Source organism: Peromyscus californicus, unplaced genomic scaffold (genome assembly GCF_007827085.1).
Source record: "Peromyscus californicus insignis strain IS unplaced genomic scaffold, ASM782708v3 Scaffold_20__1_contigs__length_68692818, whole genome shotgun sequence".
Lineage (NCBI taxonomy): Eukaryota > Metazoa > Chordata > Mammalia > Rodentia > Cricetidae > Peromyscus > Peromyscus californicus.
Genome location: NW_026294503.1, coordinates 54,116,293 through 54,140,517, shown reverse-complemented (window position 1 = coordinate 54,140,517; position 24,225 = coordinate 54,116,293). Strand labels below are relative to the sequence as shown.

Below are 24,225 nucleotides of genomic sequence, written 5' to 3'. Positions count from 1 at the left end.
ACGTCAGGCTTGGTGGCACCTTATCCACTGAGCCATTTCAAAACACGCACGCATGCACGCACGCACACTCAAGTGTGCACATGCACCTTTTGGTTTGTTTTTTGAGACAGGGTGTCAAGTAACCCAAATTGATCTCAAATTGGATATGCAACTTTTCCTGAATGTGCTTGGTTTTTGTTGGTTTTGTTTTTCAAGACAGGGTTTCTCTGTGTAGCCTTGGCTGTCCTGGAACTCACTCTGTAGACCAGGCTGGCCTTGAACTCACAGAGATATGTCTGCCTCTGCCTCCCCAGTGCTGGAATTAAAGATGTGTGCTACCATGACCTGCTAAGATTGTTAACTTCTGATCCTCCTGTATCCACCTCCCAAATTCTGGGATTCCAGATAGGCTGTGTCTGGTTTACTTTGGGTATTTTAACAATATTAATTATTTCATCTGTAAACATGGGACATCTTTGCATTTATTTGTGCATTCTGAAGTTCATTTCATTATTGTTTTATATTTTTCAGTCTAAAAACCCTTATCTCCTTGGTTAAATTTATTCTTCACTATTTTTGTGGCTATTGAAAATGGAATTTTTTTTTCTGTTGTGTGCTTGGTTTTTGTTTGTTTTGAGACAGAGCCTCACATTGTAGCTCAGGTTGGCCTCAAATTCTTGCCTCTGGCTGGGCGGTAGTGGTGCACACCTTTGATCCCAGCACTAGGGTGGCAGAGGCAGGCAGATCTCTGTGAGTTCAAGGCCAGCCTGGTCTACAAAGCAGATTCCAGGACATCCAAGAATGTTACACAGAGAAACCCTGTCTGGGGCGGGGCAGAGAGGTGGAGTGGATATCTTGCCTGTTTCCTGAGTGCTGAGATTACGGGTGTGCATAGCTCCGTGGTAGAGTCCATGAGGCTCTGGGTTCAGTTCCCAGCAATATAAGAAAAAAGAAGGAAGGAAAGGAAAGGGAGGGAGGGAAGGAGGGAAGAAGGAAGGAAGGCAGGCAGGCAGGCAGGCAGGCTGTCCAGCTGGCCATTGGTTTCTCTCTTGGTGTTGGGAACCGAACCCAGGACCTCATGCGTAGGAGACAGGCATTTTCCCACTGTGCTGCATCCCCTGACCACCACTGATTTTGCACTCCGATTGATTTTTGTTTGTTTAAGGAAGTCTAGCTTTATAGCTCAGGCCAACCTGGAACTCATGTTCCTTCCTTCTCAGCTTCTTGAGTGTTGGAGTTATAATCCTGTGCCGCTAGGCCCACCTTGGGTGTCTTGTCACACTAAATAGCAACATATTTGCCAGAGACCCCTGACCTATAAAGGAACCAGGAGCCATCCTGGAAGCTTCTCTCTCCTCCAAAGATAGGACCATCAAGGAGCTGAAGCACACCCAAAATACTGAAAGCTTATATTGATCTTTTTTTCAAGACAGGGTTTCTCTGTGTAGTCCTGACTGTCCTGGGACTCGCTCTGTAGACCGGGCTGGCCTCAAACTCAGAGATCCGCCTGCCTCTGCCTCCCGAGTCCTGGGATTAAAGGCATGCGCCACCACCGCGGGCAACTGTATACTCTTAAACACAAATAGTCCATCTTGGAAGGATACTGAGGAACCAACTCACTGGCATATTAATTAAAGGAAAGTGTTTACTGTCCTTCCTATGCACACAGCTCTACCAGGACACCTGGGAGGGAGTTTCTGTGCTGAAGTGTTCCAACAGATAAATAAGGAAGACTTCCACCATCAGAGGTGAATGCTATGGTCCTCCTGTTCTTCAGTTCTGGACTCCTGAGACTAATCTGATCCCCATGAATCTGATTAATCCCCCAGATTCACTCACCAGTTAACAAGAAATGCAGGGAAATGTTAGCTACATTGGGGAAGCCAACCAGAAAAAGACTTGCAGAAGGGGGTTCCCTAAGTCCAAAGACTCATTTTTCTCCAGAGACGACTTCTAGGGGAATAAGGGAAGCCTTTGAACTGAAAGAGACATCTTCTGGTTGTATGTCACAGTGAGAGATGAATCTATGACCGAGAAAAGATATGATGGTCGCTGGCAAGCCCAGATGGAGCTGCATCTTAGGCACACCAAAGGCACTGGGGAGTCCTGCCTGGCCACCTATAGGTGTAGCCTGGGCAATCAACCTATCAATTTATGTTGTTTTATTTAGATGCTTTTCTTTCATTTATTTTTTGTTTATTTTGTTTTGTTTCAAGACAGGGTCTCTCTGTTGCCCTTTCTGTCCTGGAACTCGCGCTGTAGACCAGGCTGGCCTCGAACTCACAGACATCCACCTGCCTCTGCCTCTGAGTGCTGGGATTAAAGGCGTGAACCACCCCACCACTGCCCAGCTTTCCCCTCCCCCTTCTCTGTTGAAGGAAGCTGAGTCTAGAAGACTTTGTAATTATTTCGAGAATGGGGGGGTAAGTTGGATGACTGACCTGGAGCCAAGAGGCTAAGCAGCATGTTCATGGTAAGTGGTATTCCTGTGCTGGGTGGGACTGCTCCTGCTACCCCTACCTGAGTAATACCCAGTGATAAGTCAGCTTTGTAAACTCTTTCAGTCTTTATTGATACCTGGCACAAGTGACCTCCACCACAATGGGTAGGGACTGTAGACAGCTGTACGGGGCCCTGAGCAAGGCTGGAACGGACTGTTACGGTGCCTGGTGATGTCCAGCCTAGGTGCTCTTTCAGCGGTGGGAAGACATTGGGAACCATTCACCAGCTCAGGATGCCGGGGCAGTACTTGTCAATCAGCCCTTGATAGTAGGGCCGCAGGCTGTCCACGTCTGGTAGCTCAGGGCTCTTGGTGTAGAGGTCAAATTTGCTGCCGACGTCGGGAGGAACAATGAGCACCAGGAAAGATCCTTCCTGAGCCCCAAGCCCCCTTCGCTGCCCACACCCCTTGAGGAGCTATGTACTTGAACTCTTTCACCCAGGGCAGCATATCCAGGTCCTGCTGGCTGCACAGCTGTCGGTAGTCACCACCCGTGTGCCACGGATAGAAGGAGTGGAATCGGATCATGTAGAAGGCCTGTGGATGCCACACCCAGCACGCTCAGATCTGCCCGACTGGCCCGACCGGGGCTAGGCTCCTGATCGGGCCCTCCCCACACCTACCTCGGAGGGTAGGGAGAACTTGTTGAACTTCATCATCTGGTAAAGGTACTCTGCAGGAGAAGGGGGGGGGGGGGGCGCGTTACAGCCAGGTGCCCAGAGGGGCAGCCCTTACCACCATCCCCACACTGTCTCCTTGCCCGTCTCTCTCCAGCTGTGCTCACCGTCATGGCCCCAGGACATAAGGACATTCTCAAGTCCACAGTGGGGCTGGTACATGCCAAGTTCTGTGCTGCGATGACCAAGAGATGAGTATGAGCAGGACTGAGCGGGTACAGGGGAAGGACCACCTGTGGTCGTCTATTGACGTAAGGTGGGGTGCTATTTCGAACTACCTGTATCGAGGGTCCTGAAGGTCAGGATTGTCCTGGAAAGTAGAGTCACAGAATACCACAGAGGCCTGGGGCCGGCAGCCCACGGGAAAAGTGTCTCCAACAACGGCCCACTAGGAGAGGACAGGCAGCCGTGGGTGGGTGAGGGAGGGGTCAGCCGGTCTGCTCCCTCTCGTAGTGCCCCAAGCCCAGTGCTGAATGAAGCTGCCCCACCCCCCACCCCTGGCCATCACCTACCTGAGGTTCCCCCCACAGAGCCAGGATCTTCCCCAGATCGTGCAGAAGTCCGACCAAGTGGAACCAGTCTGTGGAAAGGGGACAAATAAATGCAGGGATAAAGGTAGGCAGAGCAGACTTTGGGCTGAAAGCAAGGAGCCCGGGGGTCTGTTTCCCTCAAGGTGGAGCCTGTGGGAGAGGACCAAGCCTCTCGGGTCCGGGTCGCCTGCTAGGGCAATGATGGCCTCTCCCCCACCACAGCTGTGGGGCACACCTTTGTCTGGGTGGGCTTTCCGGATGCCCTCCGCTGTCTGGAATGCATGAAAGGAGTTGGGGAAATCTACATCCGGGTCCGATTCATCCACCAGATCATCTAGCATGTTCACAGCCTCCATGACTGTCATTTTCTTGTACGAGAAGCCTCCAAACTGGATATGCTGGTGAGAAGGAGAAATTCGCCATGTTCCAAGAGGGGGCTACAGAGCAGGGTCACTCTGTGGGTACATTGGGCCCCAGGCAAGGAGGCTCCCATCCTCAGAGTCTGCGCTAGGAGCAAGGAACCTTTACCTTTCTGCTGACGAAGTCCACCGTCTGATGTGTGTGCATGAGCTTGTAGGTGGTGAAGACGCGATCCAGCAACGGGCCAGCCTGCAAGCCAGACAACCAGCGCAGGCTATGTGCCAGCACACTGAGAGCCGTGGCCTCCCCTCCCGCAGGAGAGGCCCCACAGGTATAAAGCGGAATGGAGCTTCCCCAAAAGCCCCCTTAGAGCTGTGGGAAGAGGAAGGGCTGCTGCCCACAGGGCTGGACCAGAGACCGGGCAGAGAAAGTGAGAGGGGTGTTACATGGGTTCACTCACGGTGTAGTTTCGGAAGCTGTCCTTGCTTTGGGCCAACTCTGGGTCCACATCAGGTCGATAGACCAGGGAAGGGTCTGGGCCCTGGTTGGATAGGAGTTTGACCCATCTCACTACCAGCCGGGCTCATAAAGAAGAACATTACATCCCCAAGGGGCTAGGTACTAAAACACCTCATCCCAATGTGCATGGCAGCCCGGCACCAGCCGGCCAGTGTCAGCTGAAGCCTACCTACTTCCAGTGTGAGAAGATACTAATTAAGAGCCAGCAGCCCCCACCTGCTTGATACCCTTGCAGACAGAAGGTAATTGTAGGAGACCTGACTCCACGGGGAGGCTGGAGGTGGGGGCTTCTCACCCCTACCCCAGCTGGATATAAGAGGAAGAAGTTAGCTCTGTGACCTTGATGAGCAGGGCCTGCATGAACCAACTGAAGAAGACCGTGCAGCTGCCTCTCCACTGAGGGCTTGGTGAAGCCGCTCCTGTACGATCATAAGGTACTTACCACATCCACCTTCATCCTGAGAGGGAGCAGCGATCAGATGGCAAAGCTCGCAGGTAGGTGAGGTCCGAGGCCAAGGTGCCTTTTATACACTCGCAGGTTATGTAACTGACCGGATAATACCTATCTCCTTGGACTTGACATTTGGTAATGAGTGACCATCCACCCTCCCCCTGGCCTCAGCAAGTTAATATATCAGCACAGAAACAGAACCCCTCTAGTCCAACCCCCTTTACCTTCGTTCCCGCCTCCTCTGTCCTAGAGTGACTAATTCCTCAGATAGACTCTGTAGCCAGACCTCTGATTCCCCCTTGTTGTGGGCACAGAGGTCCTTGTACTAAGAGAACCAGGAATGTTATTCACGCAGGGGTATCTCCTCAATGAAGAAGATAAAAATCAAATACCTGTGTTCTGTCTGGAAAGCTGAGAGTGGATTTTGTTAATGACCTGATAACCCTTTTGTTATCTGTGGAGACACACCTCACCCACCTTTTGCTATAGAGGCAGACCTCACCCAAATTCCAGAATGATTATCCCAGACTGTTACCCATCCTTAGGAGATGTCACATGTACTTTATATCCTGCTGACCTCTATGCTATGGGTCAGAAACTACACTAGATTCTAGGTCTTTTAGCCATAGAGCCCACCCTCGTGGTCACATGTACTTTGTAAAAAGACTTTCTACATAGTCACACCTTCAGCTTTATTGTGCACTTGGAATTGGACTGATTGGATGGATGATTGTTGCCTGGAAACCTTTTCCCCAATTATCCTGTGTTTTAAATATGCTAACAGTGAACCTCCTGACCAAGTCAATCCGAACCTGGTTTTCATTTCTATCTCTTCTCGAATTACTGCCTGCATTGACATCTGCAGGGTCCCCCTCAACTGGCACCAAAAACATTGGAGAAGGTAAGAAAACTTTTCTTTCTGTAGAAATTGAGGGTTAGGGAAGCATGGTCCTCTCACTGAAAAGGGATCTTAACCTTAAAATGAGAGGGTGGAACTAAAAAAGGGCTCTTCTCAGTCTTCCGAGACAAAGTGTTTTGTATAATTATTAAAATATTTGTTGCCGGCGGTGGTGGCGCACGCCTTGAATCCCAGCACTCGGGAGGCCGAGCCAGGAGGATCTCTGTGAGTTTGAGGCCAGCCTGGGCTACAGAGTGAGTTCCAGGACAGGCTCCAAAGTTACACAGAGAAACCCTGTCTCAAAAAAAAAAAAGGTCCAAAGAAACCAAACATTCGGAGCTACAGCTCTGCAACTTTATAGGCTTAGGAACTAAAGTAAAGAGAGCCCGTAAAGGAGGATAACAAAGTCTCTCTGAATTATTTTAAAAAGAGTTGTTTGATTTTTTTTTTTCCCTCATAGTGGGATAACTCAAATTAAAGGTCCCTTCATGGAAAAAAAAATTATTTTTATTTTTCCCTCATAGCAGGAATAGCTCAGTATCAATGGCCTCTTCATGGGAGGAAAAAAAAATCAAAACAAGCCTAACTTCTAGTGCAAAACCAACCGCAATTAGGACGTAAAGCACTAAGCCAATGCGCTTAGCCATTCATTATATTGTCTAATTAATGCTTAATTTTCATAGTAAATAAACTCAAAGAGCAAAATTCATAATTTTGAACTATGTCATTGGGTATCCTTCCTCTGATCTGTCTCTCACCGCTGAGGATCTGGCTCTGCTCTTTAAGTTGCTGTCTGGAAACGCGCCATTATATTCTATAAAAATGTAACTGCTTGAAACAGAGCAGGTTATTAGCTTATTAAATAATGTGGTTGCTAAACCAGCAGCTCATAGAAATAATCTCTTACTGATAAAGAGGCTATAATAATTATTTTTCTGGTAAACTATTTGTTCCGCACTGTTAATAGTTGGCAGTTCAAATTAACATATTACTTGGGATCTATAGATAATTATCTGAAATATTCCCTTTTTAAGAATTTTAAGCAGCTGGGCTGGATGGCTCAGTGGTTAAGAGCACTCACTGGCTGCTCTTTCAAAGGATCCAGGTTCAATTCCCGGCACCCACATGGCTGTTCACAGCTGTCTGTAACTCCAGTTCCAGAGGATCTGGGTTCCTCACATAGCAGGTAAAACCCAATGTATATATAAAAAAAATGAATAAATCTTAAAACAAAGAATTTTTGAAGATACTCCCTGATTATTGCCTAAAATTACATCTAAAACCCCTATAGAGATTGCTTTTAATGGCTCTTCAAAAGGTCAAGGAGCTTATGTTTTATATAAAATATTCACATGCTACACACACACACAAGATTGTATTCACTCTGGGTTATACAGCTCAACCCTCTAAACTTGCCATAATCAATCAGCTTTTATTAGATGCTTCTCAGTCACTGACTGTTTTAACTGACGCTGCTATTTATTTAAATTTGAATAACAGTTTATTGGATGGACTTAAGGAAGCATCAGAGTCTTCTAGTCATGATGGGTAGCTTCGGAACCCCCGTTTGTACTTCTTTACCCAAAATGAGCATCCCTAAGGAATTAAGGATTAAGGCTCAACATTAACTGACCTCATATAAAAATTAGCACATGAAGGATTGAGATGCAGTGAGAACGGGAAGGGACCTAATGAGAGGAAAAAGAAATACAGCAAAAGGATTGTGATCGTGGAAAGGATATAGTGGAAGGAAACATTTGGAATGAGGTCCTTGAGAATGGAGTCTAGTTAACAGACAGTTGGAATGGATGGGACATGCGTGGTTTGGAGATAGAGATGGAAATGAAGATAGACACAAAAGTGGGAAAAAAGGCTTAGTGTATTTCTTCAGCTCAGTTTCCTTGCTTAAAAAAATCAAGGAGCCAAATGAGCCAGGTGGCAGTGGCACATGCCTTTAATCCTAGCACTTGGGAGGCAGAGTCAGGCCAATCTCTGAGTTCGGAGCCAGCCTGGTCTACAGAGCAAAATCCAGGACAGGCACCAAAACTACACAGAGAAGCCTTGTCTCAAAAAAACAAAACAAAACAAAACAAACAAACAAACAAATAAATAAATAAATGAATGAATGAATGAATCCAGGCTTATTGAAACATGACAGTAATACTCAGCTGCTGGTACCTCCATCTCTACAAAACACTAGCAGGAAAAATCTGCCTAGGAGGAAAGCCAGGGACAGCTGAGCTATTATTAGCAAAAGGCAGCAACCTATAAAAATTTCTTATGAGGAGGGTTTATATGAGCGAGAATTGTTGAGACCAAGGTTGGATAAAGCACAGGGACAAATAGCCAAACGAATGGAAACACATGAACTATGAACCAATGGCGGAGGGTCACTAACTGGATCAGGCCCTCTGAATGGGTGAGACAGTTGATTGGCTTGATCTGTTTGGGAGGCATCCAGGCAGTGGGACCGGGTCCTGTGCTCATTGCATGAGTCGGCTGTTTGAAACCTGGGCCTTATACAGGGTCGTTTGGCTCGGCCTGGGAGGAGGGGACTGGACCTACCTGGACTGAGTCCACCAGGTTGATCTCAGTCCTCAGGGAAGGCTTTGCCCTGGAGGAGGTGGGAATGGGGGTGGACTGGGGGGAAGGTAAGGGGGGCGGGAGGGGGGAGAACAAGGGAATCCGTGGCTGATATGTAGAACTGAATTGTATTGCAAAATAAAAATAAAAAAAATTAAATAAAAAAAAATTTCTTAGTCCTATTGAGCCCTCTGTTTATTTTGTGTGTGTGTATATATATATATATTTATATGTATATATATGTATGTATGTATGCTACTAACTTGTTATAAACTGTTAAAAGATAATTAAGACATGCAAGCTAATGGTCAATCACCTTATAAATAATCAAAATCTTTTTTTGGTTTTTTTGAGACAGGTTTGGTTTTTCTCTGTGTAACAGCTTTGGCTGACCTGGAACTCATTTTCTAGACCAGGCTGGCCTTCAACTCAGATCTACCTGCCTCTGCCTCCCAAGTGCTAGGATCAAAGGCATGCTCCACCACTGCCTGTCTACAAAATAAGAAAATTTATCTTGTCTTTAATTGCTAAAACTTCATTTTTAAATTTATATTTTTGTATAGCATGACAAAAAAATTAAATATAATGACTTAAACAAGCTCGGGTGGATTTAAAAAGGAAAATAAGAGTAAATTAGAATCAAAGTTTTTTTTTAGAATATTTTTTATGGATAATATGGTGGCAAAAAAAAAATTGCAAACATTGCCAGGTATGGTGGTACATGCCATTAATCCCAGCATTTGGGAGGCAGATTTCTGAGTTGAGGCCAGCCTGATCTACAGAGCTAGTTGCAGGATAGCCTGGGCTACACAGAGAAACCCTGTCTTGAAAAACAACAAAACAAAACAAACAACAAAGCAAACATAATTGTATATTGGTGAAATTATTAAGGCCACTCCATGTAGATAAAAAGGAGATTTATTTAGTGGCATAACTTACAAATGAAGGGATAGGTAACAGGGTCTGGGAAAGAACTCTGCTCGGTCTACCTCCAGCATCCAGGGTCCGGGAAACAAGAGAGGATGGCGAATCCGGGTCTTCAGGGCCCTCTCTTGGCCCCGCCTTGTAGGCGTGACAGTTACCGAAGCCTCAGTGGGGGTTGGAACTTCTAGATCAAAGCTGGAATGGCTACCCACTACAATTGTATATTTCTTAAATCTCCTTGGAGGCCAAAGATGAGTTTAAACAAAAAGATAATGAATACAAACTAGATTATTTTGAAGTTTTCACCTAAAATTATTTTTGGTACAGCCTGAGAATCCGTTACTTCAAACTATCTTCAGAATGTAGTAAAAACTTAAAGCCTTTGAGCAAGTTTTCCCTCCATGAAACTTTTATGCTTTGAAATTGCTCACAACTCTGTTTCATTTACAGTACCAGCTGAATGGGCACTTTCATGCTTACATGGGAAAACCCAATTGTTTTCTCCTTCAGGATTTTCTGCTTATGTCTTGGGTACTTCTGAATATCCTGTTACCTAGTAGGAAGGTCTCCTTAAACTCATAATTAAGATTGTCCTGAATTTTATAGATACCAAATCTTAAATTGAAAGCCTTAAGTTTAACTCTTTAAAAGTTAATGAGCACTGTTAATTAAATAGATTTTGTTTCTATTTTTGGTTTTGTGCTTGCCGTTGGTCTGATTTAATGATCAAACTCTGGCAAGGGAGAAAGTTATAGGAGGCCCCTGAGAGCCTATCCTCTATTAGAGACAGATTTTATACAGCATTTCAATTTTGTTTTCTGTTTTATAAGACAGGTTTGATCTGTGTAGCCCCAACTCACTCTGTAGCCCAGGCTGGCCTCAAACTCAAAGATCACCTACCTCTGCCTGGCCACCACTCAGTATTTCAAAATTCTAGTGGATAATTAGTAATGAATGGACATCAGCTTGACATCTGAAAATATATCTGTCTGTGTCTTGGGCATTCTCTGATGTCAAGTATATAAAGATCTGTGCTTAAAGTGCACTACAGGCTTACAAAATGCCTCTCCCTGTCTACTCAGCTACAGAGCATAACCCCAGACATGGCTGGGGCCCTGGAAACTCCAGTGAAATGCCATTGTATCATCTCTGAAACTTAGCTTTGTCCACTAGCTCTTTATCCAATCTCCTTGCTAGGACTCTCATTATAGTTAAATACTAATGGTGGTCCTGCTTATGCTAGAAAATGACTTGAGAAATTTTAATATTAATCATGTTACTAAAATCTCTTAACTATCCACAGGGTCAAGCTATTGTGGAACGACACCATCAGATACTTAACTGGCAAATTAAATAAATGAATGAATTAAATAAGGAATACTTAATCTTCACATACTATTTAGCTATGTTAACTTTAAATTTTAAAAAAATTCACCAGGTGGTTTGGGTGGCACACGCCTGCCTTTAATCCCAGCATTCAGGAGGCAGAGGCAGGCAGATCTCTCAGTTCAAAACCAGCCTGGTCTTGAGTTCCAGGAGAGCCAGGGCTGTTACAGAGAAACCCTGTCTCAATGCCCCTCCCCTCAAATTCATTCTAAAGGATAACACATTTTCTGCTGCCTAAAAGTATTTGCCCTAAAGGAGACACAGCTTAAAGTAGATGTTAAATAAAAAGAGAGAGCCCGATGTTCTAACGTCAAGGTGAGGTTATGCTTGAGTCTTTTCAGAACATGAACGAAGTCCCAGGTGGCTCCTGACCTGATGCATCCAACCAGGACATCCTGAGGCCACCGGAGATATGACGCAGCCAAAGACAGAGGACAGATCCATCGAAAGGAGATGTCCCAAAGAGGGAGAGGAAGCTGTGACTCGAGGAGACACCAAGACTTTAACTCCTCAAGCTGAGACCTGGGGGAAACAACAAGGACTAACCAAAAAAAGATACTTACGTTTCATGACTGTATTACATGTTAATTCTTGTCAATGCAGAATCCAGATGTTGTTTGTCGAGGAGAATGAAAGACATACCTGCGCTAAGAGACAGTCTGACATTGTTTTGCCATGCCAAGGACTGTTTATAAAACTTTATGTGAGCTGGGCGGTGGTGGCGAACGCCTTTGATCCCAGCACTCGGGAGGCAGAGGCAGGCGGATCTCTGTGAGTTCGAGGCCAGCCTGGTCTACAAAGTGAGTACCAGGAAAGGCGCAAAGCTACACAAAGAAACCCTGTCTCGAAAAAAAAAAAAACTTTATGTGGACTAGGCCATACTACACCCATTTTGCTCACAGCAAAAATAGTAGCAGAAGCCGGGCGGTGGTGGCACACGCCTTTAATCCCAGCACTCGGGAGGCAGAGCCAGGCGGATCTCTGGGAGTTCGAGGCCAGCCTGGGCTACCAAGTGAGTCCCAGGAAAGGCGCAAAGCTACACAGAGAAACCCTGTCTCGAAAAAACTAAAAAAAAAAAAAAAAAAAAAAAATAGTAGCAGAAATTAATCAAGAGATGGTTGAATTGAGGATGGCTTTCATCTTTCCTCATCCACTGTTAGCTATTCTTATATTTCTCTTATGCTTACCTCTATTAATTAGGGTAGCTGTAGAGGCAATGTATTCAACCTTGTCCTCTTCTACAGCCACTATTTTTTTCTTTAAAAAAAAATTAGAAGGGAGCAGATGTTGGGCGCACAGTGGTCCTTGTACTCACAGAGAAGCACTAAGAGAACCAGGAATGTTAATCATTTATCTCAATGGAGGAGATAAAAAAAATCAAATACCTTCGTTCCATCCAGAAAGCTGAGAGTGGATTTTGTTAATGACCTGGTGACCTTTTTGTTATCTGTGGCAGAACACCTCACCCTAATTTCCCAGGATGGTTATTCCAGACTCTTCCCTCCCTAGACCATTACCCATCCTTAGGGAGATGTCACATGTACTTTATATCCCGCTGACCTCTATGCTATGGGTCAGAAACTACACTAGATTCTAGGTCTTTTAGCCATAGAGCCCACCCTCCTGGTCACATGTACTTTGTAAAAGACTTTCTATGTAGTCACACCTTAAGCTTTATTGTGTACCTGGAATTGGTCTGATTGTTGCCTGAAAGCCTTTTCCCAAATTGTCCTGTGTTTTAAATCTGCTGACAGTGAACTGCCTGGCATTAGACTCCCCGAAGTCTGATCCAGGTTGACAAAGTCAATCTGAACTGTATTGTCATTCTTGTCTCTTTGCAGACCACTGCCTACATTGACACCTGCAGGGTCCCCCCTCACCACCACCAACCCAGCTTTAAACACCTCCATGCCTGCAGGCGGCTCCTGATAAGGCCTGCAGTTCTGAGCCTTACTCTAAAGCATGTGATTCCCCACATCTTTTCTTTTTTCTTTTTCTTTTGTTTTTCGAGACAGGGTTTCTCTGTGTAACTTTGGAGCCTGTCCTGGAACTCACTCTGTAGACCAGGCTGGCCTCAAACTCACAGAGATCCGCCTGCCTCTGCCTCCCGAGTGCTGGGATCAAAGGCGTGCACCACCACTGCCCAGCGATTCCCCTTATCTTATCCCAGGAAGAAAAACCTGTTGAAGAGCATCTATGAATTACAGGTGAGCAGAAGAAATCAGTGTAGCCTGGGGATGCAGCTAAGTGATTAGGTGCTTGCTGAGCATGTATCAAGGCCTAGAACCAAGGTTCAACCCCACTACTGCAAAAAAATGGGAGGCAAGGGAAGGAGAGATCAGACTTGTTAAAATGATAAGACTTTATTTAAGGCTGCCACAAAAGGGGAGTGAGATCAAATGCAATGGAGACAAGTGGAAATTTACCGCTAAGGGTTGCAGTGGTCCAAGTCGGAAGTCGCTGAGACATCAGGCATAGGAGGGCTCTTACGGAGACCGCATCACTGGATTCTTGCTGGAGGCAGGTAGGTGGCCAGCTATCAGGGTGGAAGAGAGGCCTCTCCACGGCCTGATTTGGGGATTTTGTTTCGCAGTGGTGGGTAGTAAACCAAGGGCAAATAGTCTACTGTTACCTCAAGACAATCTGTCTGAGGTCTAGCAAAGAAGTGTGGATACTTTTTGTTTGTTTTTTTTTTTTTTCGAGACAGGGTTTCTCTGTGTAGCTTTGGAGTCTGTCCTGGAACTTGCTTTGTAGACCAGGCTGGTCTCGAACTCACAGAGATCCACCTGCCTCTGCCTCCCGAGTGCTGGGATCAAAGGCATGTGCCACCACCAGTCTTGGATACTCTTATGAAGAGGATCCAGCAGACAAAAACAATTTGCCTGGGCCATGACAAGCCTGGAGCAGGGAACAGGGCAGCTGACACCTAGGTGCCATGAGGGTGAGAGTCCTAGGTTAGGAGCCAATTGAGTTGATTCTACATTCAATGGGTGCCCTATGCAGCTGTGCTGGGCCACCAGCAACCCCGGCACTACTTACAAGGTAAACTGCAAGGAACCTTTTCTTAACTGCCTTTTTGGTGTGTTTCTCTCTGTCTCTCGTCCCAGTGAAAGTCGGCCCTAGGAGGCTGTTCTGTGTGCTCCATGCTCAGTGAGCATTGGCCAGGCAAGGGTTCCTTGGAGAAAGCTAGAGCCGTGACCTTCAAAGCGATCAAGGGCGGGTCCCGGTGCCTGGATAGGTTCTTGAGGAGAGTAAGACTTTTAAGTGTGAAAACAGCCAGAAAGTGGCCGTGGGGGTGCGTTGGGGGAGGGCTATACTGTCACTGAACCTCTGCATGGGGGCATCAGGAGGTAATCAAGTGTAGCCAAGCGCAGTGTGAGGTTGGCACCACACCAGATACAAGGGTCATAACTGGCAACCTCCTGACACTGCACAAGAGGCCAGTGTTCCTCCCCCTTCACGGCAAAGGTCTGAGGCTCAGGAGCCTTGGCTACTCCTGGGATTCTAGAGGTCAACCTGCAAGAGGCCTGGGCGTCCATGCCGGAAAGATGCAAAGTACCAGTGAAGAGAGGTATGGGGGCGACGGGAGGTGCTCCCGGAAGAGGAGGCATCTTGTGCTGAAGAACAGACCATGCAGGCTCAGGAGAAGTTCAAGGTTGGACCTTGCCCAGGATCCAGGGTACCAAGGAAGAGCTTGGCAAATTTGGGTCTAAAAGACCCAGTTTCTGTCTGCCCTCAGCTTGTTTTGACTCCTCACCTTTAATCCAGACCCCATGGTTTATCTTCACCTCCCACCTACCTTTACCATTACCTTTCAGTGGCCACAGGGGTTTGCATCAGAGGCCTCTCTAGTCCCCATTCACAGGCCTGCCCTCTGCTGTTGGCTAACACCACCACCCCCCACCCCCCACCCCCCACCCCACCCCCCGCAGCCCATACCTTCTGTGAGCACAAAGACTTGACGCTTCTAAGTCCTGGCCCCGGCGAGCCCTTGCTGTACCCAGACCTATCCTGGACTTTGCTGGTTTCTTCCAGGCAGCCTGCCTTTGCTGTCTTGTGAGGCTCCTCAGCACACCACCTCCTATTACAGTCCCTGTTTTGGCCTCTCTCTATGCACGGAGGTCTCTATTCTAGCAGAGCAGGGACCGAGCTAAACTGTGCCCACGGGGCTTATCTTGGAAGGAAGACGAGTTGCCTGAATTACACAAACCCTGAGTAAGGACAGGGATGGGGGGGGGGGGATCCAGAGGGGTATTTTTAGGATGCTCCTAACTGGGGATCATCTCTGGTCACTTAAAAGGTAGGCCTGACTCTGAGCACGAATACTGTAGTCACTGGAGCATGCTGCTGAGCTCTGCGTGGCTACCTATAGTTCTGGAGTCATGAAGTGCTCCTACCAGGGAGGCATCGAGGGGGGTGCTGGGAAGCACACGCAAGTGCTGTGGGTAGTTGCCAAGGAACACCTCTTTTGGAACCCTGTGTTCTGACCGGACAATTGCAAGGTTTGGGCGAAACAACATGAACAAAAACCCTGTACCAGGTACCTATTTCCAGGTTGTGATTGATGCCCGCCCCCACTTTTTTTTTTTTTTTTTTTAACAGAGTCTTTGTAGCCAAGGCTGGTCTTGAACTTGTGATTCTGGGTCGGTTTGGTTCTCCTCTTGATTGCCATTTGCGGTCCATCTCCCCTTCTTGGACTCTTGGCTGGGAACAAAGGAATAAGCCTGTCAGACTCCACTGTCCCTACTCCTGATCCTGCTGGGTGTCCCCACGGGACCAGGGGTGGGTAGGATGTGGAGACAACTTTGTTTAAGTGCCTCCAGCTTTCCTGAGATAGGTTTGGGTCTTTTTTGTTTTGTTTTTCTAATCTGGGGTAGTTTTGTTGTTGTTGATGATTGGGTTTTTGAAACAGGGGCTTGCTATATAGCCTAAGCGGGTCATGAACTTGTCATCCTCCTGCCTCAGTCTTCTCAGTGCTGAGACTGCGGGTGTGTGCCACCACCTCTTGCTCAGGGGTAGATCATACCAAGCCTTTTTGAGATGGGACACTTTTGTCTTATCCCCCTGCCCTGGCCTGAGGCTAAGAAGGGTTGTCTCTGTTGTACTTTATCCCAGAATGTCCCAGGAGTCTCCATCACCACCATGGCCTGGGCTCCAGGTTGGCCACAGCCTCTGGGAAGGTCTCTGCTTTCCTGACTCTGGTCCTAGGGACCACAGCCTATAGCTCCTCCTTCTGGCCCTCTTGCCTCAGGATACGAACAAGGAAAAGTCACCATTCCAGGTCAGTCACAGAAGAGCAAACGGTACAAGAGAGTGACCACAGCTTTAGCTCACAGCTAGGCTTTAATTCCCAAGGGGGTGGGGGGTCACAGGGGCCACACTAGCCTTTCTCCTGCTTGGTTGTGGGAGGGGCTATGTTTAAGACTCTAGCTTTTTCTTTAGACACGCTCCTCCTTTCAAGTTTTCTGTGGCTTGAGATACTGTTGCCACTCCGGCCAAGCACCTGTTCCCCGAGTGTGCACAGTTCTGGGAGGCACAGGCCCCTGAGGGTGCAGCGTCTAGATCCACATATCCTCAGAGGTTTAGGTTTACAGTATCCAAAGCCATGAGGAATCGCTGCCAGCAGGAGCTCCAGAGACCTGGGCCAGGCTGCAGCTCTGGGATTAGAGTACAGCACTCCAGGTGGACCATTCAGGACCCACCTCAGCCATAACTGTGGGGGCTGCTGGGATCCACAGGAGCTGAGTCTCGCCGGCCAGCTGGCCGGACCAGCTGCCACAAGCGGTGACTGAGATTCTGCACTTGGCATGTGCCCAGGACACAGCCCACCCGCAGAAGCTGGGCATGAGGTCTTCGAGGTTCCAAGTGTCGCTGGGGACCTGGGTGTCGTGAGCCCGCACCCTGAAGCAGATGAACCATAGCAAGGGTCGGGTTGCCCCTTCCCTGTGGCTGGGGGGCATGATGAGGCTTCCAAACTACAGGCCGGAGTGAAGAGTGTCCAGGCTGCAGGCCACTGGAAGGAATCTTTGCTGGGGATTCTCTGTGGAAGCAGGAGGAAGCTGTGAGCACAGTGGCCGGGCATAGCCTCCCAAAGGCCCCTAATCCCACCTACTTCTCTACACAGTCTGAAGGCCCTGGCAGGGGAAGCCCACAGCTTCCCTAAAAGCCTGGCCTAAGACCAGGGGAAGCCCGAAATCTGACCCCCTGTCTCCGACCTGAAGACTAGGAGAGGAAGCCCATTACCCTTCTGAGCTTACTGGCAGCTTGGCCATCTCCATAGCCCAAGTCACATGTACCATTAGCAGATCCGCTCGGGGCAAAGGTCTCCAAAGCAGTAGGCTCTGAGGGCCACTGCTCTTAGAATTCAGAAAGACCTCCCTGGGTTCTTCCCCGAGAATGCCTCTGGTCTCCCTTACTCGAACAGACCTTTAGTCTAAGAGGCTATCCCACCCCCACCCCATCTCTGTCTCTGTCTCTGTCTCTCTCTCTCTCTCTCTCTCACATCTCTGTGTGTGTGTGTGTGTGTGTGTGTAGGGTGGGACTAACTACCCCAAGTAGAAAGAAGCAAAGGAAGAAAAAGTCCCCTTTCTTGCCTTTCTCAGGCAACACTGAAGCTAGGAAGGTGGCCCTTGATCTGGGAGATGAACTCTAGAAAACTTATGTCCCCACAAGGAGGCTGATCCACACCTGGTACTCACTCACCTGGGTCTGGAAAGCTTCAGTCCCCAGCTCAGGCTGCCAGACTGCGTGCCCGGGAGCAGGTAGAGGAGGCTGATGCAACCGAGGGTTACCGTGACCATCAGGAACTGGGCCATGGCGGGCTGGGCTGTGGAGGAAGAATGCGGTGAAGCCGGCAAATGGGGTGGAGGAGGGCAACTTCAGCCTGGAGTCAACCCTCTTCACCCACCAGTTGGAGAATTTTCAGCCCGGGGGCTCGGGGCGTGGGAAGATTGGTACCTGAGTCTGTTGTGGCACAGGTCTCGGATTTAGAGACAGCAGGCGGGGCTGGGGTCTGTTGGGAGATCCGGGAGCACTCAGTGGAACTCAGGTCAGGTCGTGGTCTCCTGGGCTAGTGCGCCTTCTGGGGTCCAGCGGAAGACCAGTTTGGGAGGCACTTCCAGCGCTAAGTAGGCTTTGAAGCTGAAGGCGGGGCCCGCCGCTGATGGGGCGGGGCGTTCTCCACCGGGGTGGGCTGCACTAGCCGAGCTCTCCTGGCAGCTACTCCTGCCCAGCAGGAACCAGTAGAGCCACAGGGGGGGATCACTTCGAGGGGTCCACCCCTGCTGGGAAATGCTCAAGAGCTGTCGAGGACCTCCTATCCTGACTCCTGTTACTTAACTCCTAACTTAAGTGTGCGACGAAGTCTCAGAGATGCGTGGGGCCCAATGACCCACCAGGCTGAAAGGTGAGTGCTGAAGTAGAGGTGTGTTCTGACCCCAAGGGCATCGACCTGTCACCTCTTCAGGAAAGGCAGGAGCATGACTTGGTTACCCAACATCCATCCCCAGGAGATAATGGCAGATTCCCGATGACTGCCAACTTGTTTCCCAAGACAGGTGTCTTCTCATTATCAAATACTGTAATATAAGTACAAAGTGAGGCCCCCACCACAGCAGTATTCTTTCTGGGTGAGAGACTCGTTCCTCTAATCTGCACACAATATTCTCTGTATGTGTTACACACACATGCACAAACGAGTAATATGTGTAAGTATGTGTAAGCATAAAGGCACTCTTTCTCATGGTTGGGCATGCATGATGAGCCACCACCGCCCGGTGTACCTACCACCTGGCATGAGCTGCGTTTTTTCAGCCTTTTTTCCTGTTGTGGTTGGTACTGGAGAGTGAGCCAGGCAAGCACCTACCACAATGACCTTATTTGCCTTTGTGTGTAGGTTGGGTCTCCCTAAGCTGCTCGGGACCCTCTGTAGCCTAGGGAGGGCTTCAACTCAGAGTCTTCCTGTCTCTGCTTCTTGAACAGCTGGGATTGCAAGTCTGCACCCTGAGCTAGCAAGCAGTTCTTCTCCTTCTCCTTCTCCTTCTCCTTCTCCTTCTCCTTCTTCTTCATCTTCTTCTTCTTCTTCTTCTTCTTCTTCTTCTTCTTCTTCTTCTTCTTCTTCTTCTCCTCCTCCTCCTCCTCCTCCTCCTCCTCCTCCTCCTCCTCCTCTTCCTCCTCCTCCTTCTTACTTGTTTTTATTAAACTTCAGTGTACAAAATCATGGATTTCATTATGACAACCATCTACCCATAGTGGATTATGTGCCAGTGGTTCTCAGCATCTTTGTCAGCCTGATGGACTTAAAAAAATACCTCTAACACTGCCATAAGCATTTCTCTTCCTGAACGAACATTTCTGTGTCCATCTGTGTCTCCTCTTCTGTCTCACCCTGTCCCTCTGTGGGGCTTCCCCGGGGACTTGGTCACTCTGTCCCTCCTGCTGAACACACATGGATGCTCAGTAAACATTTGCCAGATGAATCCATCAAAGAGTGTTGAATGTAGGCCATGCTGAAGATCTGCTTTACCTCCTGAGGGAAATTTTAGCAGATAATCACCTATTTGCTTATTTCCATCAGTTGTGGGAAGAGTGGTTTCGTTTATGTTAGAAAAGAACATTGCTGAGCATGGTGGTCCCTATCTGTGAACCCAGCGCTCAGGAGGTAGGGGGAATCATTAGTTTAGGACTAGCCTGCGCTACATAGTAAGACCCTGCCCCCACCAAAAAAAGAAACAAACCAAGGCCTGGGAATGGACCTTTGTGGTAGAGTCCTTTTTTATGTGTGCAAGGCCCTGGAGTTCCTTTACAACCCCTTCAAAAATAAAGAGGTGACTCTACCACAAATAAACATGGGGCTGAGGTAGGTGCTAGGGAGTCTAGAAAGAAGGGACGCTGGGGTCACAGAACAGGCAGGTCAGAGCAGAGAGAAAGTAGACAGGGGAGTGAAGGAACGGGAGGTTGAAGGTCTGTACACAGCCCTTCTGTTCGGTGGTGCAGAAAGCTGTGGAAGAGACTGTAAAAGAGGCTACAGTGTGGACATGCCCAGGCTAAGCCGCCTGTGGCTAGAGGTGTCTGTCCAGGAGGCCTCCAGTCTGGTGGACCTACGCTGGAGGGCAGGCTGGAACAGTCTTGGGTCTTCAGGGATGGTTAGGCTCTGAGAACTATTGTAAGTGTCATCCAAGGGAATGAAGAGACGACAGTGTGACTGAGTACGGAATCAGTGTGCCAGCTCTCAAGGGACAGCAGGGCAGAGGCAAGAGGACGCTGCTGAGACAGACTCGGCTCTTCAGCTGTGCCTCCCTCTCCAGCCGGGCTCCACCTTCAGTGTGTCTCCACGCTGCTGCTGGCATTGCCTTTCAAGCTACGAATGCCATCATGTTATTCACCCACCAGTAAGTACAAAATACATTCCGTGAGCTGGCAAGATGGCTTAGTGGATAAAGGCACTTGCCACCAAGTTTAATAACTTGAGTTTGATCCCCAGAACCCACACAGTGGGAGCACTGACTGCTCTCTTCTGACCTCTACACACATGCCATGGCACAAATAAAAAACTTGGTAGTAATACAATTTTTGGAAAATATCTCTTGTATTCAAAGAGGCTGAACTTTTGTTGGACCTTAAAGTTAATAATATGCCTTGAGATCACTTAAGGCTTTTTTTTTCTGTTTTTTTTAAAATGATTTATTTTTATTTAATGCATATTGGTGTTTTGCCTGTGGGTATGTTTGAAGGTTATCTGATCCCCTGGAACTAGAGTTACAGTTATGTGCTGCCATGTGGGTACTGAGAACTGAACCTGGGTCCTCTGGAAGAGCAGCCAGTGCTCTTAACCACTGAGCCACCTCTCCAGCCCCACAGCCCCCCTTTTCCTTTTGTTGGTGTTGGGGTTTTTTGTGTGTTTGTTTGTTTTTGTTTTCTTTGAGACAGGGTTTCTCTGTGTATCTCTGGCTCTCCTGAAACTCACCTGCAGACCAGACTCGCCTGGATCTCCGCCTGCCTCTGCCGCCTGAGTTCTGGGATTAAAGGTATGTACTACCACCTAAGAGCACTTGAGACTTAACCTGCTATCCTACTGAGAACTCCTTACTTTTTTTGTTTTGAGACAGGGTCTCACTATGTAGCCCTGTCTGACCTGGAACTCACAGAGATCTGCCTGCCTCTGTCTCCTAAATGCTAGGATTAAAAGCCCTGTTAATATATAACCTGCCTTTGGCCAGGCAGTGGTGGCACATGCCTTTAATTCCATGCTTCTGACCCAGAGTAATGTATGTGTTGTAAACATTTGCTGAAAACAGTCATCAGTTCAAAGCAACCTTATACTATAAATATCTAATATAATTGTTGTAAATATTGTGTGGATATAGGTTGATAGCATTTGTTTGCAGTTTTTGTTTACTATTCTGGCTAGTTGGGAATAGTAATGTTTCTTCCTTGTAAAAACTCTTTACTATTTTAGTAAAGAGCACCTCATTCCTTCCCCATGTGATTGACACTTTCTGTGTTCTTCAATAAATACAGAGCAAAGCCCTTTTTCAGGGACAGATGGAAGATACAGGAAGAGAAGTAGAGAATTCAAACTTGAGTTTACTCTTGGTCAAACTAATCCAAGAGGAAGTCTGTGTTTTCCTTCCTTAATGCATTAACTAGTACACTTAAAAAAGAAAAAAAAAAACACCAGCATTTAAATTCTCTGTTCTTATCAATGTGGTTTTTTTTGTTGTTGTTTTTGTTGGCTTTTGTTGTTATTGTTTTGAGAGGGAATCTCACTATGTAGTCCTGGGTAGCCTGGAATTTCTGATGTAGATAAAGATGTCCTCAAACTCATAGAGATCCACCTGCCTCTGACTCCCATATGCTTGAGTAAAGGAGTGTGCCATCGTGCCCAGCCTGTCTTGTCAGGGTTTTGTGTGTGTGTAATATTTAAAGTTTTTTATTACATGTATTTATGTGTGTGTGTAGTGAGCCACAGTGCACATGGAGAGGTCAAAGGACAACTGGCAGGAATCAGCTCAGCTCTCTACTTCTATCATGTAGATCCTGGGGATCAAACTCAGGTTATAAGGCTTGTTGGCAAGCATTTTTACCTACTGAACCAGCTCACAAGCCCTTTATTGTTTTTTTTTGTTTGTTTGTTTGTTTGTTTTGTTTTTCGACCCACAGGTTGAGGACTGCTGCTTTAGAGAAATTTTCTTAGGGTAAAAAGGGTAGCAACTTCATCAAGAGATATTTTTTAAGGTGTAAATTTGAGGTTTTATCCTGATGGCAAGGGTTTTGAAGACAGGAAAAGACTGGGTGTGGCAGGGGAACTGATAGGGAGCAGTGGGAAGTGGATAGGTAGGTGGGAGGGGCAGGTGTCTCTGGAAGGAGGGTGGGGATAGATGGGCAGGTTTAGGGTCTATCATATTATGGGTATGCTTTTTTTTTTTTCTAGGAAAAGTCAACTCAAGCAGCTGACCATATCTGAGACAGAGGAAGTAGAATCAGAAGAGAAAGACCAAAAGACAACTGTACATATCAGCAGGCCAGGGGAGTATGTTTGGGGAGTGCCCATCCTTCACGGGCTAGGACCACTGTGTCACTGTGGGTCAGTCTACTCTATAGGGGCATCCATCCATCTCAAGTTGAGATAGTTGTGTCATGATGGGTTCCCTCTGCTTTCTTAGGTCTGCCTGCAGGATATAGATGGTTAAGATGGTACATGACTGGGTTAGACATGAACAGTGAAAAACGAAGGCAGCCGTTTGCAAGATGACAAGCATTTGGAGGCCTGCATAAGTGTAGTGGTTGGGTAAAAGAACAGATGGAGGGAGCCAAGGAGCCTATGGGATAAAGAGAGTGTCTTCTTGGAGGAGGTCTGACTGGTTGAAGAAGGGAGGATCTGAGGAGACTATAGGCCCTTGAGGAGAAGAGGCCAACAGCAGGTGACCTGGGAAATGTAATGGTCAGGCACTCAACTTAGTGGCAAGAGACTTGAGGATAGATTGGAAATGACCTTTGCCGGGATCAGGGTTCTTTTAGGTAAGGAAACAGGGCCTGGTGGATATGGGAGCCATAGGGTACAGGGCCCTAATAATTTCTAAGAGAGCCAGCCCGGGGTTCAAGCACCAAGTCAAACTTGCCAGTCACCATTTCTTCACTTAATGGTGTAGAGAGGAGTTTTAGTGATTGACAGAAGTCAACTTGAGCAAGTTCAGACACATGTTAAGCAGAAAGGAAGATGTCACAGCCCATATCACCTGGCAGTGGCAAGGGAGAGCTAGGACTATGTCTCTGTGCATAGAGTGTTCCTGGAAGGCTTCTTCATCCCCCTCTTTTAAAAAAGACAGTTTCATTTTATGTGCTTTGGTGTTTTCCCTGCATGTATGTCTGTGCACCGCGTACAAGCAGTGCTCCTGGTTACCAGAAGAGGGCGACAGATCCCCTGGAATCACAGTTAAAGATGGTTGGGTGCTGGGAACCCAGCACAGGTCCTCTGCAAAAGTAAGTGCCCTTAACTGCTAAGCTAATTCTCCAGCAGGCCCTCGTGCCCTGTTTATTGTTTTGTTGTTGTTTGCTTGTTTTTTTGACACAAGGTTTCCCAGTGAAGCCTAGGAGGCTGGATTGGACGTCACGATCTACCTGCTTCCCCCTCCCAAGGGCTAGATTATACACCTACACCACCAACTGGACTTCTCCCTCATTCTTGAGTTTGGTTTCAATTCATTCTCCAGATCCTGCAGGTGGAGGAAACAGGATGCTAGTAGGTAGCTTGTCTTTCAGTTCCCACAGAAACTAAATTCATCTACACAAGCCCCGCCCTCCCCTTGGACCTCCCTGGTCAAAGACTTTGCCTCTCCTACAGTGCCCAGCCCCGTTACCCATGTCACTGCTAGAGGTCTGGCTAACCCCCTGACCTCCAGGGTGGTCTGACCTGCCAGGAAGGTGACACACGCTGTGACATGCTGCAAATGTTTTTTTTAAATGCAGGTGTTGGACATCCCACCCACCCAAAAGTGAAGTCTCTCCCTTGGCAGCGTTTGAGGCGAAGCCCTGGCCCCCCCAACTTGAACCTCTAGTTTGGGAGACTAGCTGGACAAGGCCCGGTCTCCACGGGCTTACTTCAGCCAAAGTGAGCCGGAGCCTCGGGACCACGCCCCTGGCCCTCGGGATTAGGATCTCCTAAGGGTGAGTTCCAGGCCTCTCTTCATTCCGGGGCTTCAGCCTGGACGAGGAAATACGCCCCGGTCCTGACCCGTGTCTCAGGTCGAAATGTCGGCTGCGGGATCAGGGTAGCTGACCCGCCCCGGCCGCCGTCGGCTTCACCCGCCCAAAGGGTTGAGCTGGTCCTTGAGCGTGAAGTAGTGGGCGGAGCAGCGTTCTCGGGACCCGCCCCGCGCCGGGTGGACCAATGGAAGCGTGTTGTACAGGGCCCCGCCTAC

At 47.9% G+C, this 24,225-nt stretch overlaps 2 protein-coding genes across 2 annotated transcripts; both read right to left on the bottom strand.

Moving 5' to 3' along the window:
- Positions 1 to 995: 995 nt before the first annotated feature.
- On the bottom strand, positions 996 to 5,022 carry Miox (myo-inositol oxygenase). Its single transcript, XM_052747378.1, has 10 exons — positions 5,008 to 5,022; positions 4,507 to 4,587; positions 4,215 to 4,295; positions 3,922 to 4,084; positions 3,669 to 3,736; positions 3,435 to 3,544; positions 3,264 to 3,331; positions 3,103 to 3,152; positions 2,904 to 3,016; positions 996 to 2,809 (listed from the first exon to the last, which is right to left on the bottom strand). The coding sequence occupies exons 1-10, from the start codon at positions 5,020 to 5,022 to the stop codon at positions 2,701 to 2,703; spliced, it is 858 nt and encodes a 285-aa protein (XP_052603338.1). The 3' UTR covers positions 996 to 2,700.
- Positions 5,023 to 16,188: 11,166 nt separating this feature from the next.
- Positions 16,189 to 18,760, bottom strand: Adm2 (adrenomedullin 2). The gene is made up of 3 exons (XM_052747497.1): positions 17,765 to 18,760; positions 17,510 to 17,633; positions 16,189 to 16,847 (listed from the first exon to the last, which is right to left on the bottom strand). Exons 2-3 carry the CDS (start codon positions 17,620 to 17,622, stop codon positions 16,511 to 16,513), a joined length of 450 nt encoding a protein of 149 aa, XP_052603457.1. The 5' UTR covers positions 17,623 to 17,633; positions 17,765 to 18,760; the 3' UTR covers positions 16,189 to 16,510.
- Positions 18,761 to 24,225: the final 5,465 nt, after the last annotated feature.